Source organism: Pipistrellus hanaki (assembly GCF_964339955.1).
Source record: "Pipistrellus hanaki genome assembly, chromosome: 17".
NCBI classification, from domain to species: Eukaryota; Metazoa; Chordata; class Mammalia; order Chiroptera; family Vespertilionidae; genus Pipistrellus; species Pipistrellus hanaki.
In genome coordinates this window covers 18,339,016-18,356,197 of record NC_140519.1, presented here as the reverse complement: position 1 = coordinate 18,356,197, position 17,182 = coordinate 18,339,016, and the positions used below count along the sequence as shown (strand labels likewise).

General features: G+C 36.9%; 1 protein-coding gene across 8 annotated transcripts in view; it reads left to right on the top strand.

The window, feature by feature from the left end:
• Positions 1-17,182, top strand: part of CSPP1 (centrosome and spindle pole associated protein 1) — an 80,812-nt gene that overhangs the window by 22,418 nt on the left and 41,212 nt on the right. For 5 of the 8 annotated variants that reach the window (XM_084864363.1, XM_084864361.1, XM_084864366.1 and 2 more), the window contains 5 exons: positions 1,463-1,902; positions 10,582-10,680; positions 12,572-12,639; positions 15,162-15,255; positions 16,422-16,479. In XM_084864363.1, the coding sequence (XP_084720489.1) occupies positions 1,463-1,902; positions 10,582-10,680; positions 12,572-12,639; positions 15,162-15,255; positions 16,422-16,479 (759 nt within the window). The remainder of the gene's footprint in view (positions 1-1,462; positions 1,903-10,581; positions 10,681-12,571; positions 12,640-15,161; positions 15,256-16,421; positions 16,480-17,182) is intronic. The other 3 variants (XM_084864367.1, XM_084864365.1, XM_084864368.1) reach the window with 2 other exon arrangements.

Here is a 17,182-nt window from a genome sequence, read left to right as displayed (position 1 = left end):
GAAATGATGGAACTTCATTTTTTAAAAATAAACTAGAGGCCCGGTGCATGAAATTTGTGCACGGAGTGGGAGGAAGGGTCCCTCAGCCTGGCCTATACCCTCTCCAATCCGGGACCCATCAGAGGATGTCCAAATGCCTCTCACAATGTCTCTGTCCCGGGCTGCAGACGCAGCAGTTGGTGCCCAGGACTGTGGGGCCGGCAGCTCGTCCCTCTCCCAGGCCACAGGTGCAGACACAGCTGCTGGTGCCTGGGACCACGGGGTATGCAGCTTGTCCCTCTCCTGGGCTGCAGGTGCAGGCGCAGCCCCTGGTGCCCAGTACCATGGGGCAAGTGGCTTGTTATTCTCCTGGGCTGCAGCCTGGCTGGTCCCCATTCCTCTCTCCCAAGCTCATTTGTGCCTTGCTGGTCCCCATTCCTTTCTCCCCAGCATTGAGTGCCTGAGCCATTATGGCATGATGGCATGAGGGTGTGACAACCATTTTCATATTAACTCTTTATTTTATAGGATGGGAGATGGCTGTGTAAACATGAAACAATGTACATTGAGTCCGACGTAACCCGAGGACTGCCTGTATTTTTATGTTAGACATTTCACTTGTTTTTTAATGTAATGTTTTATAAAAAGCCAAATCAAACCAAAACATTTACAAATGGTTTTATCTCATAAAACTGACTTAACCTACTTTTAGGTGAAGAACTTAACCTACTTTTTAATTTAATTCAATGTGATTTTTGTTTATTTTTTAAATATGTTAAAAGGTTTTTTTTGAGAGATAAAGGAAGATAGGAGGGAGAGAGAGAGAGAGAAACATCAATGTGAGAGATAAACATTTATTGGCTGCCTCTTGCATGCCCCCTACTCAGGGGAATCAGCCCATAATCTGGGCATGTGCCCTGACCGGGAATCAAACCGGTGACTTTTTAGTACATGGGACAACACTCAAAGCCAAACCGGTGAGGGCTATTTATTTATTTTTAAATGTTTTTCTTTATATTGACAGTGTGTGTGTGTGTGTGTGTGTGTGTGTGTGTGTGTATCCCCCCTTCCTCCCACCAAATTTAAGGATGGTTGATGTTATGAGAGCAAAAAAAATTTACCACTTTCTGTATTCTTTGTGTTAAGAAAGAACTTAATTTGAAATATCTTGAAGCAATATTTAGCTGCCAAAGTATGCTTAATATCTCCTGGGATAGGAATTTGCATTTAATTTATCTTCCCTTTTATTATATATCTACTTTATCCATATTACTGTTATCTGTATATTTGACATTTATTAAGTATTATTAAAGGATATAAATTCTGAAGTTTTTTTTTTCCCCTAAAGATATCACTTATGCGTGATTAATCCTTAGAATTGAGATGATTAATAAACTAAGCATCATTTGAGAGTTTAATTACCCTTTAAGAAACAGCATCTCATTAAAAGCTTTTCTTTTCTTTTCTTTTTTTAATTGACCAGCATAAAAGTCAAAGAAATAAAAAACCTATTGGTCCAGTTAAATCTGATATACTTTCACAAATAAAAACATCTTGCCAAAATTCAGAAGGTCCCAGGAGAGATGTCTTAACTCCTTCAGAGGCATATGAAGAACTTTTAAACCAAAGACGACTAGAGGAGGACAGATATCGACAACTAGATGATGAAATTGAATTAAGGAATAGAAGAATCATTAAAAAAACAAATGAAGAAGGGGACATTTCCAATAAAAAACATCAAAGGTTTGCCAGCAAGGTTAACATTCCAGATAGAAGATTTAGCAGGTTTAATGAAGATCGTGTCTTGGACAAACAGTGTTATATACCAGACCAAGATCCTGAAGTAAGTGAAGAGATGGACGACAGGTTTAGATATGAAAGTGATTATGATAGAAGACCTTTGAGAGTGTATACAAATGACAGGTATTTACAACTTCATTTTTATTTTCTTTACTTGCTCATTATTGATGTTACTTTTTATCATATGAGGCAGAATCAGTTACATTTGATTTACATATTTAATTCTAAGATGCTGTCAGCTTTAAGTTATGCCATTATTTTATGTGCCACTGAGATAACAAATAAAACACACAAGATAGGGAGAAAAGGACCCTGTCATAAAGCTGGAACATTGAAAAACTACAACTTTTATGTAAAATTAAATGGGAAATAAACTTTCCCACAGAAATGGACAGAAAAACTTCCATGCCTCAAACTTGGCACCGCGAAGAGGGAGTAAAAAGTAACTTCCTTGGGAATTGAATGGTCAGCTAGTACTGACTTGGGTTTGCAGTCCGAATTCAAGCTGCCCGTATTATCCAAAAAAACCTGGAGGAGAGATTCAGAGTTGTCTCACCTTCACAGTGCTCCTAGGTGACTGGAGGACATTAGCTCCTCTCTGCAAGAACTTGACATAAAACCAGGTCGATGGCTAATTTCAGATATTAGAATGTGGGACAAAAAGAACACCTTAAAATAGATGAAATAGTTTATTCCGTTAATGTTCCTATGTTCTAAATCCTTTTATCAGTATATTTCTTTGTTTTTAAGTTACTTATTGAACATTTATTTAAGTGAAATGGCAGTAATTTTTTAAATAAGATTTTCACGTGATTTTCAGTTTCTTTGGATGATTGTTTTTGTTATGCTATTTGTAATTTCTTATTTTTTAGTCATTTGTTTTAATACTTAAAACTTGCTATCCTTCAACCTTTTAATTTGGAGATAGAAATATGGCAGGGTCCCGTATTTGCCATTGACTTGTTAACGTGAAATGTTTAAATCTAAATTTGGAGCATTTAAGGGGACCTGTTTAATTTATTTGTCCAAATAGATTACTTTTTTTTTTTAGTATTTTAGGAAATTTTCCAAGACATAATGCTAAACATTCAGAATTCAATTAATAATACAAAGCCTTTACAATTTTGGGTCTTCTCTTTATTCTATAGCTATTATGTTCTGCTCACTCAATCTTTTTAATATTCACCTCAATTTGAGTAATTTGAATGAAGGACTAGAATGTTGCAATGCCAACTATATTAATCTCTGATTTGAATCCAATTGTTTGTACTTTAAAAAAATGCTCCAAATCCTATAATTGTTATATTTGAAAATGTTTATGTCAGAAGGTATTCAAAGGCAGCCTGATCTAAAAAAAACCAACTAGGGAACTGCAGGTAATCTTGGACTTGTGTTGCTACCATCTTTGTACATGAGAACTTTTTTCCTTATCGTGTTTGTTTACCTTTGGAATGTAATATAATGCATACCTTTTCAGTTTGGGATTTCATGAAACTTATTATAAGGTTGTTGCTTTGCCTATTCTATTTGTAATATACCCTGTGATGATACTATACATGAACTAACAAATTAATTTTAGCCTATTTGGGCACTATCTTATTTTCTATGTACCCCATAAATGAACTTTTTCTGTATTATCTTTTTCAAGTAGTATTTTATGATTAGTTTAAATGAGAATGAGTGAGAATAATTCCTGTTACACATTTCAAAGTTTATAAAAGTAATTCTTCAAAATGTGATTATTGTATGTTACTTCTAGTTTGTTAATGCATAAATTTCTAGTGTAAGGTTTGTCACACATGTCAGCATGGCAATTGAGGTTAAAATTGAATTTCTGTATTTCAGATTAGTGGATTTCTTATTTCCAGCAAAACAAACAAACAAACAAACACACACATTGATCGTTTAGTAGGCTTTATTTAACAGGCAGAGTGGTAGTCAGGAAAATGACTTGGTTAGTGAAATTTTTTAAATTAAAGGAATGTGTAACTGCATTTGGTCTCTTGTTCTAACCATTTACTCTTTATATATATAAAAGCCTAAGCAACAGACAACCAAACGACCAGTGGACTGGTCGCTATGACGTGCACTGACCACTAGATGCTCAACTCAGGAGCTGCCCCCTGGTGGTCAGTGTGCTCCCACAGCCAACCTCCTGCAACTGGCCAACCTCTCACGGTCCCTCCTCCTGGCCAGCTGGCCCCTCCGATTGGCCCCGATGTGGGGGGCTGGCTGGCCAACCTGTGGTCCCTCCCCTTGGCCGGGCCAACCTCCTGAAGTCCCTCCCCATGGCCAGCAAACCTACCGCGGTTCCTATCCCCGGCCAGCCAACCTTTGTGCGGTCCCTCCCCCTGGCTGGACAACTTCCCGCTGCCTCTCCCCCCAGCCAGCCGGCCCCCCATGATTAGGCCAATTGGCTCTGATCTCCGGCCAGGCTGAGGGACCCACATGTGTACTAATTCATGCACCAGGCCTCCAGTATACTATAATCTTAACCAGAAGTTCTTGACAAAAAAAATTATAACTGATTGTGAGAAATACAAAATTAAATTTCCTTCATTCTGAGTTTTCATTCTCTTTTTTCTTCCAAAAGTCAGCATGTGATAAATTCTAGTTAAGATTTTTAATATTTTTTAATTTATATATTTGGTCTTAGTTCTATTCTTTTTAAAAATGTTTTTATTGATTTTTAGAGTGATAGGAAGGAGAGAGAGAAACATTGATTAGAGAGCAATTTCAATTGGCTGCCTCCTACAAGCTCCCACTGGGGATTGAGCCTACCATTATCAGGGCATGTGCCTTGACTGGGAATAGAACTGGCAACCTCTTGGTGCATGGGTTGGGTCGATGCTCAGCCACTGACCCACACTGGCTGGGTGGACTTAGTTCTTTTCAATTTCCCTATAAACTTTTCATATTCTATATGTATTTATTAATGATTTATTTCCCCACGTTAAATATGGGAAAGAAAACTAGAGCCCAGAAATGATTTTACTTTTCTAAACTAATAATTACTGGTAATGTTTTTAATAGTTAACAAGATTGTTAACTTTGCTTGACAGTTGAAATGTGTGTGTGTTATTTATTCAGATATATTTACCAATTTAATTAAAATTTATGTTTTTTGAGCTTTCTAAATTTGAATGTAGTAGTGTCTTATAATACTTGGAAGTTTATAGGCACTTTTAAAATATAGTCATCCTCCTCTTTATTATTAACTTGAGTTAGAGAAGTTAATAAATTGCCAGTTTATGTTTTACTCTCTAACCAGAGTTAATGAGTAAAGGACATTTTTAGCATTAAAAATGCTGCTGGCTTTTTAAAAAAATTATTTAAAATTTTTTTTAATGATTAATGTAGTTTGCACTCCAGCTTAACTCTTACTTTTTGATAGTTTGTAATCTTAAGTCATTTAATAAAATTCTGAGATAATACTCCATCTGAAATTAGAATCTCTGTGTTAGCCACATAGGTTTTTAGTGTAGGGCATTTTAAGAAGTGTGCATGCTTAATACAAAGACAAATGAGGAGGAATAGCTTATTAGAACATGAGTTACTTAATTTGGTATTTTTTTTTCTTATAATTTTCATTTATCTTTAGAAGGAACATTTTAATTATTTTCCCCACTTTAAAGATGGGGTTGATATTTGAAAAAATGTTCTGGAATTAAAGTAAATGTAAAAATTGGGAAACAATTGAAAACAATGAGAAAAATAAAGTTATGGCTCTGTTTTTTTTTTTTTTTTAAACTTTCGTACACACTTAGTAGAATTCATTTATATTAGAGAAATTCTTAATACGAAACAAGGTGATGTAACCATTATTATGGATTAGGTGATTTCTTTAAGGAGACTTTATATTCTTCCTCCCTATGAACTGTATTAATGTAGGACCAACTGATGGTAAACATTCTATTTCTATAATGTGTTATTCTCCATAGCCAAAAACATTGTAAAGTTATTTCTGCAGTAGTCTTAAGTTATTCATTATCATTTAGGAGTTGTTCATTTACATGTAAGTTAGTTGAAAATACCTGTGGTTTCAAACAATTCACTTTTTTTTTTGTAAGGGACTAATTTTTAAAAATAAGATAAACTTAATTTTTAGAGTAATTTTGTCCTCTAGCCTATACCTGATTTCTTTGGGCTTTGAGATTTGAACCTAATTCAAGGAATTAGAGAACAAAGCTTTTTCCATTTAACATAACCTTTAACTTTTTTTTTTTTTTTTTGATAGTAGGATGGTGTAACTATTTTACATTTATTCCCTCAAGCAAACCTGATTTTCTAAGTCAAAGTAAGCAAACTTTTTTCTTTTGTGAGGTCTGTCCCTTGCTGACAAAACCGAATGGATTGAGGTGTGATAAGTGAACCTGTTGATTTAAAATCATAGGCTAGTTAGGTAGTTCTGGGCCACAGGAATCATTTTAATCTGGAACTGGCTCTAAAGCCATAGCTAAACTGAAGGGACTTCTCAGGGACAAACTGGACCTGAACTGAACTCTTGTGCTCTGACTAGAATCAGGCTGATCTTGGGTATTGAGTTCATTGCTTCTGGAGATCACCATCTGTTCTTCACCCTCAGTGCTGAAAGGATTGAAGAGAGAAAGCAGTGGTCAAACTTCTTTCTCTGCAGAGAGGACTTCATTTGCCTCTGTAAAAGTTTTTAAAATAAATTGTAAGACCACCATAAAAGCTGTTACAGTGAGCTAACAAGGATAATTAAGAGTGTATAATGTTAAATTTATTAAAATATAAAAGAAACTTTAATAAATGAGGGAAATTCCATTACAGTTATACGGATACTAGAGGCCTCATGCACAACATTCATGCACTGTGTGGGGGTTGGTGGTGTTTCCTTCAGCTCGGCCTGCACCCTTTAGCAGTCTGGGAGCCCTAAGGGGATGTCCTACTGATGGCTTAGAGGGCCTAAGCCACAGTGAGACATCCTTAGTCAGCCTGGCTTGTGGCTGAGTGACACTACCCCTGTGGGAGCACAGTGACCACCTGCATTGAGCATCTGCCCTCTGGTGGTTAGTGTGCATCATAGCAATCGGTTGTTCCACTGTTCAGTCAATTTGCATATTACCTTTTTATTATATAGGTTTTAATAGATAGTAAGGTGACTAACTGTTCCTTCACAGCTTGTAAGTTTCCTTTCTAGTTTTCTTATTTATTTTATGTCTTGTATTAATAACTTATAATTTATACCAGTCATTTCATAAAATTGAATAGGATACCTTAAATTTTTATTTTGTCCTTTTGAGTGAAATACATATCTCTGTTCATTTTTGGGTTCTTAAATATTTCTCCAGTTTTGACTTTATTGTAATTATCAGGGATAAGGGGACTTTTATAATTTCATTAATAAATATTTTTCTTTAGTGAAGGAGCACACCTTCAACTATCTCTTTTAAAAAATATATATATTTTATTGATTTTAGAGAGGAAGTGAGAGGGAAAGATAGAAACATCAATGATGAGAGACAGTCATTGATTGGCTGTCCCCTGCACGCCCCCTACCGGGGATTGAACCTGCAACCCAAGCATGTGCCCTTGGCAGGAATCGAATCTGGGATCGTTCAGTCCACAGGCCAATGCTCTATCCGCTGAGCCAAACTAGCGAGGACTCAACTATCTTTTATATGCCCTGTGCATTAGGAAATCTTTGTAATTTTACTGTAGAATCTAGCAGAGATCTTGACCTTCTACATAAAATCATGTAACTTTCTGTAATTTATAGTGTTTGCTTTATTAAGATGTCTATATATACTATAGAACTTATTAAACATGTTTCATGTAGTGCTTTAGATATTATACTGTGGTATAGTTAATAAAAATAAGCTAGAAATTCAAGTTCAAACTTAGCTGAAAGTGCAGGAAACCACAAACTCTTTGGTAAATTTTAGAAAGAATTTTTGTATGTGTCAGTAGCCATCAGTTCTGGTTAATTTTGATTTAATCCCAAGTGATGTTTTTAAAAATTCATAACTTTGAATTTTTCTATATCTGAAAACGTGGTCTAGGCACCTCTGTACCACATCAGTAAGTTTACTTTTGTCTGTTATTTTGAGGGTTCGTAAGACCACCCCCAGGTTCAGGGATTCCTAAGGAGGACTCACAGGACTTGATGCATAGTTATTCCTGGCTATGACTTATTATAGTTGAAAGGATATAAAATAAAATCGGGAAAGGAAGAAGGTGCATGGGACAAAGTCCAGAGGCAACCAGGCCAAGCTTCCAAGAGTTTTCTCCCAGTGGAGTCGCGTATGACATGTTTAATTCTTCCAGTATCCAGTTGGTGACAACATGGGTGAATGTTGGCTAACATGAAAGCTCAGTCCCACTGTTTTTATTGGGGCTGGTTACATAAGCACCCTTTTCCTATTTGTAACAAAACTACAGACTTTCTGGAGGAAAGCAGATGTTAACATAAACTATATTGTTTGTACCAACAGTTTAGGCCAGGAGTGGGGAACTTTTGGCCCATGGGCCATATAAGGCCCGAGAAATCAGTTGGTCTGGCCCTGCCAAGGCATTAGGATGAGCTAATTAAATGTTTGATTAAATGTAGCAGGCTAATTTTTTTTTAATTTTTTATTTATTTATTTATTTATTTATTTATTTTACATATTTTATTGATTTTTTTTATTGCCCCCCTCCCTCCCTCCCACACATCCCCTCCCTCCCCATAGTTTTATGTCCATTGGTTGTACTTATATGCATTTATACAAGTCCTTCGGTTGATCTATTATCTCCCCCTGATATCCCTACCCTCCCCACTGTAATTTGACAGTCTGCCTGTTGCTTTACTTTCTCTATATCTGTCTCTTGGTTCATCAGTTTATAATGATCTTTATCATCCACCGATGTGTGAGGTCATGTGGTGTTTCTCTTTCATTGATTGGCTTATTTCACTCAGCATGATAGCAGGCTAATTTTTAAGTTGATAATTTTGTTTGGCCCTCGAATGATGATACAAATATCCAAATGGCCCTTGGCAGGGAAAAGGTTCCCCATCCCTGGTTTAGGCACAGTGAGTCATTCTTTTCAGTGTTAGGAATGGTGGACCCCTCCCTAAATCTGTGTTCCCAGGTGCCAGCCAAGGGCCAGCCTTGCTACTAGACCCTTCTAAGGACAGGCAGTCTCAGGCCTGCTCTGCTAACCCCTTTTCTGCTCATGTGTGTTATACAGATCTAGTATAACCAAATCTGGTTGCTTGGCGTTGTTTTAATTGCAAATTTGAATTTGAGTTTATACTTATCTGTTCTTTAAGCAGCAGAAGTACAGAATAACGCTAAACTTAGTATGTGTCATTTAAAGGATTCAAGCACCTAGACTTTAGATAGACCAGCCGTGTTTTGATTAATTGAAATACATTTGAAATCCTTTTTGAAAGGGCCCGTGGAGGGTTCTGTTGTTTTAGGTATGGATAAAAAATGGGAAGACATTTATGTCCTGCCAGGTCATACATTAGTAAGGTTATAATCCTGTAGAGTCTTTTCCCCACAGATCATATTGACAATGGCTTGTGTGATGGAAACAAGTGAATTTTATATGCTGGCTCTGTGGAGAATGAGAAGTTCCTTTTCTTCTGAAAATTGCCATTTTTCTTAATGTGATAATGAAATTCAGCTAAAATATTGAACCGTACTTTAACAGCCATGTATTTTTTCCCCTAGTAGTCCTCCTGAGAGACAATGTAGTTTAACTGCCATATAAAGAACTGTGACTTAGGAAATGGTGATTTTCATGGATGCCTATAAATGTTATACAAATAATCATGTTTTTCTGATATGAGAAATTAAGCTAAAGAAATCAATCTTTGCCAAATGGAAAAAAAAAACATAATTGCAAAACATTAAAAATTATTTTTAAATCTTTTCTTGTTGTTATGACCTAGTAACTAAAGTAAACTAATCATTTTCTAGCCATGCATCAGTCTGTTTATGATGTTTTCTATGCACCTATTGCTAATTTTATTTTATTTATTTATTTTTTTTTAAATATATATTTTATTGATTTTTTAATGAGAGGAAGGGAGAGAGATAGAGAGCCAGAAACGTCGATGAGAGAGAAACATCGACCAGTTGCCTCTTGCACACCCCCTACCGGGGATATGCCCGCAACCAATGTACATGCCCTTGACCGGAATCGAACCTGGGACCTTTCAGTCTGCAGACCGACGCTCTACCACTGAGCCAAACCGATTTCGGCGCTAATTTTATTCTTTCATATGACTTACATTGTTAACAAATGTTGTGGCTTGTTACATTCGATTTAATTAAATGGTAAATCTATGGCTATGTTTTTAAGTTTTAAAGGTTTGTGTATGCACCGAAATAATTCCCAGAATCTGTGAATTTTGATTAAGAAAATGACCTCATTTTGAAATTTGACTATGATCTTCCTGAGGGCAAGGACCGTATCCATATCCTGTGCCTGGAATTGAACTTGCATTTAGTAGATGCTCAATGAATAGTATTTGAGTAAAGGAGTGAGAAAAAGTATATAGGGTATGTGCATAATTTTCAAGCTAAAAATTTCTAAATGTTATAATGAAATAATTTATAATGACCTTCTTTTGTTTTAAAGATGATGACATCCAAACTTAGTGTCTCTTACTAACCAGCTGGTCATATTTGAATCAAATCTATTCACATTAATTTTAAAACATTTTTACAGTAAAATTTCACTATAACACTTTGTTCCCTTTAATATTTCCAACATGAAATGCACAAACACCAAAGACATAGGTCCACTGTATGTGGAACAAGCTCGATAAGCTAATGTGTTTTTAAGGATATACGGGAACAGACGAGGGAATGTTCCTCCTGTGGAGTATGGTGGTGATGTCACAGGACAGTCAAACATACGAATTTCATCTGCTGGAAATAAAAGGTATAGTATGTAATGTAAATTCTGCCCTTCAGTCATTGCATGCACTGTGAAACAGCACCTGCTAAAACCTGCTTATTGAAAAGTGGAAAGATAGTATTTTAACAGCCTTCCTTATTTAGGAAGGAATTGGAAGAAAAGGTTTGGAAGGGGAGAGTTGTGTTAAATGAATTTTTCCAGCATTTTTTTGAAGGGCAAGTTTTGATGATAAAGTATGCCAAGATGATCTTAAGTCCCTGTCATTTTAAAGTGTGAGAAATAAACATACAATACAAAGGACTAAAAATCAATTAAAAATAATCTTTGAGTTAAGTGGGTGGTATAACTTAGCTGGAAATAAATTGAAAATATTTCACAATGAGTTTTCCTTTCAAAACTTTGTTTTTTATTTTCAGTTTATTAAGTAGATAATTTTATGCTTATATTGTAAAATGGGTGCTCATATATAATTGTCATGTTTGAGAAGAAAGGAAATGATATGCATTTTATATTCATGTTCTCTATTTATAGTTTATCATTTTGTTGGCTTTCTTGTATCATAAATAAGGATAAGTGCTTCTGAATCTTCATTGAATAATGAAGATAGTCATGTATCAGGAACAGTGTATTTTTTTTTTTCCAAACAAAGTAATTCATAAAAGTGCTTGAGATAATCCTGCCAGTATGGCTCATAGGCTGAGTGTTTTTGTTTTTTTTAAAATATATTTTATTGATTTTGTACAGAGAGGAAGGGAGAGAGATAGAGAGTTAGAAACATCAATGAGAGAGAGTCATCGATCAGCTGCCTCTTGCACACCCTCTACTGGGGATATGCCCGCAACCAAGGTATATGCCCTTGACCGGAATTGAACCCGGGACCTTTCAGTCCCCAAGCCGACGCACTATCCATTGAGCCAAACCGGTTTCGGCTAGGCTGAGTGTTGATCTACTAGTATGAACCAGGAAGTCACAGTTCCCTCAATTCCTTGGAGGGGGCATGCAGGAGGCAGCCAATCAATGATATTTTCTTATCATTGATGTTTCTATCTCTCCCTTCCTCTCTGAAATTAAAAAAAATTATATAATAAAAGCCTAAGCGACCATTACAGTGGAACAACCAGAATGATCGGCCACTGTGATGCACACTGACCACCAGGGGGCAGACGCTCGACGCAGGAGCTGCCCCTTGGTGGTCAGTGCGCTCCCACAGGGGCAGCACTGCTCAGCCAGAAGCCTGGCTGATGGCTGGTGAGTGCAGCAGTGGTGTCAGGAGCCTCCCCGCCTGCGCAGCGGTGCTAAGAAGCTGCGAGCAGGTGGGTGGTAAGGAGTGAGGCCTTCGGGACTGTGAGAGGGATGTCCACCTGCCAGCTTAGGCCCGAGGGGTCCCAGACTGCAAGAGGGCGCAGGCCAGGCTGTGGGGTCATCCCCACTCCCCCGGCTCCAGTGCATGAATTTCGTATACGGCCTCTAGTATTTTAAAAAGTGCTTAAGAGAAGAGATTTTGTTATTTGGGTCAAGTTAATGAAGGTTCTGTGAGGGACTTAACTTTCTATGAAGGAGTCTTTTAGGGATGATCATTTCTAAGTATATGTATAGGTATCACCATTTTCCTTTTTAAAAAAGATGTCTACTTATATTCATTTTCTTCACTGGGATAACTTATTATTTAAAAAAAAAGAAAAAGGTTTTGTTAGGAATCTATAGAGCCAGTGGAGAAGGCTCAAGAAAAAAGAGCCTGAATACATTGGGGTCACACTATATAAAGATAGAATCGCCATGATTTTACCCTAACTTTAAAAATATGTAACTATCATAGCATTTGTATTTATAGGCCAATAACACATAACTACTTTTTACTCTAATTTCTGTTTTTTGAAAATTACGTGGGTTTTAATTCTTTTTGTTTTTGTTTCAGTGCTCGAGACAATGAAGCATCCAAATCTACCCGAGAAATCTGTAGTCCTTTTGCAGGGATGCTCTTCGGTATGTGCAAACTACACAGTTAATTAGATTTGCAGAGCTTCATAAAAGGCCTTTATTTATTTATCTAATAAATATTCAGATTATTACAATTGTTCTTTTTTTCCCCATAGCTCTCCTCCACCCAGTTCCCATCCCAACCTCTGCCCTTACCACCCCTCTCCCCCACTGTCCTCATCCATAGGTGTACAATTTTTGTCCAGTCTCTTCCCGCACCCCCAATGAAACATGGGCGACCAGACTGGCAGGGAGGCTAGTGAGGGGCGACCAAACGACTGGGCAGCAGGCTGCGTGGGGTGACCAGGTCGGCCGGGGGGACAGAGGCGGTTAGGGGTGATCAGGCTGGGAGGGGGGTAGTTAGGAGTGATTAGGGAGGCAGGCAGGTGAGCAATTAGGAGCCAGCGGTTCAGGATTGTAAGAGGGATGTCCCTGGGATTAGGCCTAAACTGGCAGTAGGACATCTCCCAAGGGGTCCCGGATTGGAGAGGGTGCAGGCTGGGCTGAGGGAACCTTCTTCCTCTCCCTCCATGCACGAATTTCATGTACCAGGCCTCTAGTTTGATTATAAAGCATTATTATTAACCTTAACATAATCTATGTTTCCCCTGTGTGAGTTCCATTGTTGCTGACATCTGTGCTTAATGGATAGACTCAGATGCTGTATGTCCACTTAATTATTAATTGGAAGGCTAATAATTAAAGTAGTAGAGAAGGTTCAGTTATGTTTTTTATGTCCTGTGATTTTTGTTGTACTCTGATTATGCATCTCTTGATTAAGAGGTGATTTTTATGTCATTAACATATGCAATAATAATAATTTTTGGTGGATCCAAAATGTTTGCACAACTGGATTTTTACATAAGTGATAGCAGGCTGAGGCTTACAGTTTTTTCTGTAGAATCAAGGTAACCATTGGTTTTTTGTTTTCTTTTAGCAGGGCGCTAGTGTGATTAATGTTTGAGTATTGACTTGGGGCCCAGTGCACGAAGGTTCATGCACAGTGTGTGGGTCCCTTAGCCAGGCCTGCACCCTCTCCAATCTGGGAGCCCTCAGGGGAGCCCTCTCCAATCCGGGAGTTTCTCTTTGTCTTTGCAATCATATGAGCGAATTGTCTGAGACCCCCACCCAGTTTGGTTTGTTGCTCACAGAGTAATAGAAGCATTTTTTTTTCTTTGCTTCATTGGTGGAGATTTCCTAGAAGCTTTAGGATATCATCCCTTTAATCATTCCTAGACACTCTGATCTTACTTATATCTCTCACCTTTGCTTTCCCTCCATCCCCCACCGCAACAGTACCTTGCTCCAGGCTCACTTTGCTCTAGTGTCTAGGCCACATGTGTCAAACACAAGGCCCTCGGGCCAAATCCAGCCCGCCAGGCCTTGCAATGTGGCCCGCACTGCGCTGTCATCACTGCACTCCGCTGTCAGTTTATGACATTGTCAGTTTATGACTGTTCAGTAAACCATTCGGCCCGCGATTTAGGCTGGATTTTAGATTTTGGCCCCTTCTCTGATTGAGTTCGACACCCCTAGTCTAGGCAATCCATCTGCCACAGAACTGTGATTCCCAGCATTCCCGGTGCTCCTTGTGCTCTGGGCTTCTGCTTCAGGTCCTGGGGCTGCCATCAGAACTATTCCCAGAATTCCTGGTGCTCCCCATGCTCTTGGTTTTCCTTCCTGCTCTGTCTCCATCCCAAGGCCTTCTGCTCTGCCAAGTCCTCCAAGCCGCCAGCTCTCCCTCTCTGTTCTCCGTCTGGTGGCTTGGGAAGCCATGTTCTCCAAACCGCTCCACTCTTCCTTGGCTCTCCCACTCTGCTCTGCGCTCATCGCCTATGTATGCAAATTAGCCTGACATCTTTGTTGGGTTAATTTGCATACTCTTGATTGGCCAGTGAGCATAGTGGAGGTACGGTTAATTTACATGTTTCTCTTTTATTATATAGGATAATTGATCTTACATAAGTGTGCTGGATGACTGAAGCAGAGAGGGGAGTTTGGGTGACTGGTTAGGAGATTATTGCTGCAATCCAGGTGAAATGTGGAGAGGTCCCATCTAAGATTAATGGGACCTCATATGGAGTAAAGAAGAAAGGATGAACAGTCAGTTACAGTACAGTTTTGGTTCGATTTTCATGCCATTAACAGAAAACAAAGAGGGGCAGTTGAATCCGAAGTGTTGAGTTTGGACACACTTGTTAAATTTGAGGGGCTGGTGGAAGATATTAGTGGAGTTATCATTCCCAATTATTAGAAAAATGAGGATGGGAAGTAGAGTATTCTCTTATTTAAGAAGGCTTTTAACTAAAAGGAAGGGTTAATGTGTCTGATTCATAGTAGATACTCATTATGAAATTAATTATTGATTATATGAGAACTTTGAATGATAAATATGATCTTATTTTCCAGCTTATGTAGTGATTACTCCTTGGTCTAGTAATTACAAATGGAGGTTTTTAAAAATTCAGATTTCTAGTTGCATATGTGGTCAAGAGTTAAGATTGCATTTTTTTCTTATCATTTTCCAGGAGGTGAAGATCGAGAACTTATTCAGAAAAAAAAAGAAAAATATAGACAAGAACTGTTGGAACAAATGGCTAAACAAAAGGAGAACAAGAGACGGTAATGAAAGGTTTGCATTTAAAAGAGAGGATTTGGATTAAAAATGCATTTGTGTAAAATGAGATAGTGATAAATAACTATTTTGTAGTAAAATAAGAGGATATTTTTCCTAATGTACTTTTGTATTTGTAATGTAAATCAGCAAGGTAATAAATGCTCTCAGTGTTCATTTTCTTTGTCATAGGTAACAAATGAGACGATATAGTATATTATTACAGGCCTTTTACATACCTGAATTAATTTCTTCAATTATTGACTGAGGATAGCATTTAAAGTTATCTGCATGCCCACTTGTATTATCTATATATAATAATAAATATAAAAAAAATATTTTACCTTCTAACAATGTAAATATATATAGTATAAAAACAATCATTGAAAAATCCACAGATTTTTATATCGTATACAAGTTTCTGTGTTTGTAATTTTTCCTGTACAAGCACCTGTGAAATATTAATTACAGTTTAAATTACGACTAGATATCTTAGTTCTAGAGAATTTGAGACTTATTTAAAAAATATTTTTATTGATTTTGAGAAAGAGAGGGAGGAAAAGAGAGAGAGAAACATTGATGTGATAGTTCTATTGGCTTCCCCCTGCACTGGGGATTGAGCCTGCAGTGAGGGCATGCGCCCTGACCAGGAATTGAACTGGCAACCTTCGTTGCATGGGGCAATGCCGACCAACTGGCCAGGGTGAGATCTATTATTTTTTAGTTTTGTCATTTGTCTTCTAAGAGGAAGCCAGTATCTACTGTCTGATATTAACCATTGTAAACATTTTAAAAAAACTCGTTAGAAAGTATGGTATGAATTTTTAATTTTTTACCTTTTTTGAGAACTGGAAATATACATGGACCTAAAAGAAGTAAAAATTTTGTTTTACTTCTGTACTTTATTCTGTGTAAATTGCTTAGGTTTTAAAGTACCCCAGGCACTGGTTTAGAGAACTTGTTCATCTCAGTGTGCATGTGAATTGTAGTTTACTTTACACCAAATAAGAAAAATTTAGTTTTCAGCATCACTTAAGGATTTATTTTCAGTTAAATGAATTATTTGTATTTGGAGATGTTGTTGCATGGACATTGTATATATGTTTCAGTAATGATTATGATTTTGTTGTGATTACTATAACTTTTTAATATATAAGACTTTAATTTTGTTTAGAGAAAAAGATCTGGAACTCAGAGTTGCAGCTTCTGGAGCCCAGGACCCCGAGAAATCGGTAAGGATTCCTGACATCTTTTAATGTTTAATCGTTCAGTCAAATAAGCTTTAATTGTGCCAGCAGCTGGAGACAGACAGAAGGTATTGGGGAAATGTAAGAGTAGATCCGTTTGAATACTGATAACCTAAACTTATTTCACTAAGCTAATTTTTACTTTTTTATATATGCCTTCTTTTTTCAGTTTGTTTCAGATTAGTCCTTTGTACACCTATATTGGTCCATGGGAGAGTTATTTCAGTTTAATTTACAATAGATGTTAATATTTTGTTGAGTATCTCTTGATCACTCTTCTTAATGTATATTCGAGTGATTCCCAAAGAAACTGAAATCTTTAATTCTAAACTGTAAGCTAGTAATTTTATTTAATGTAAAACTAGAAAGATGACTTAATTTTTACTTTAATCTTATAATTCTCATCATTAAGTGGAATGAATTACATCATTGCAGTTAAGTAAGAAGGTAATAATGTATTGTTCTTCTCACAGTGTACTTTTTCTGTAGTTGGATAGGTAGAATTTACTTGCTAAGGCAACTTTTAGTTTCATCTTTGAATAATAATTTAGAAACTTTAATTTTATTAAAAAGTTAATTCTTTAAAGAATACAGCAACATAAAATTATTCAACTGTAGACAACTTTTGATTTACTTTTTTACTTATGCTAATTATATAGATCCTGGGGGGTTTATCTGTTTAAAAAGT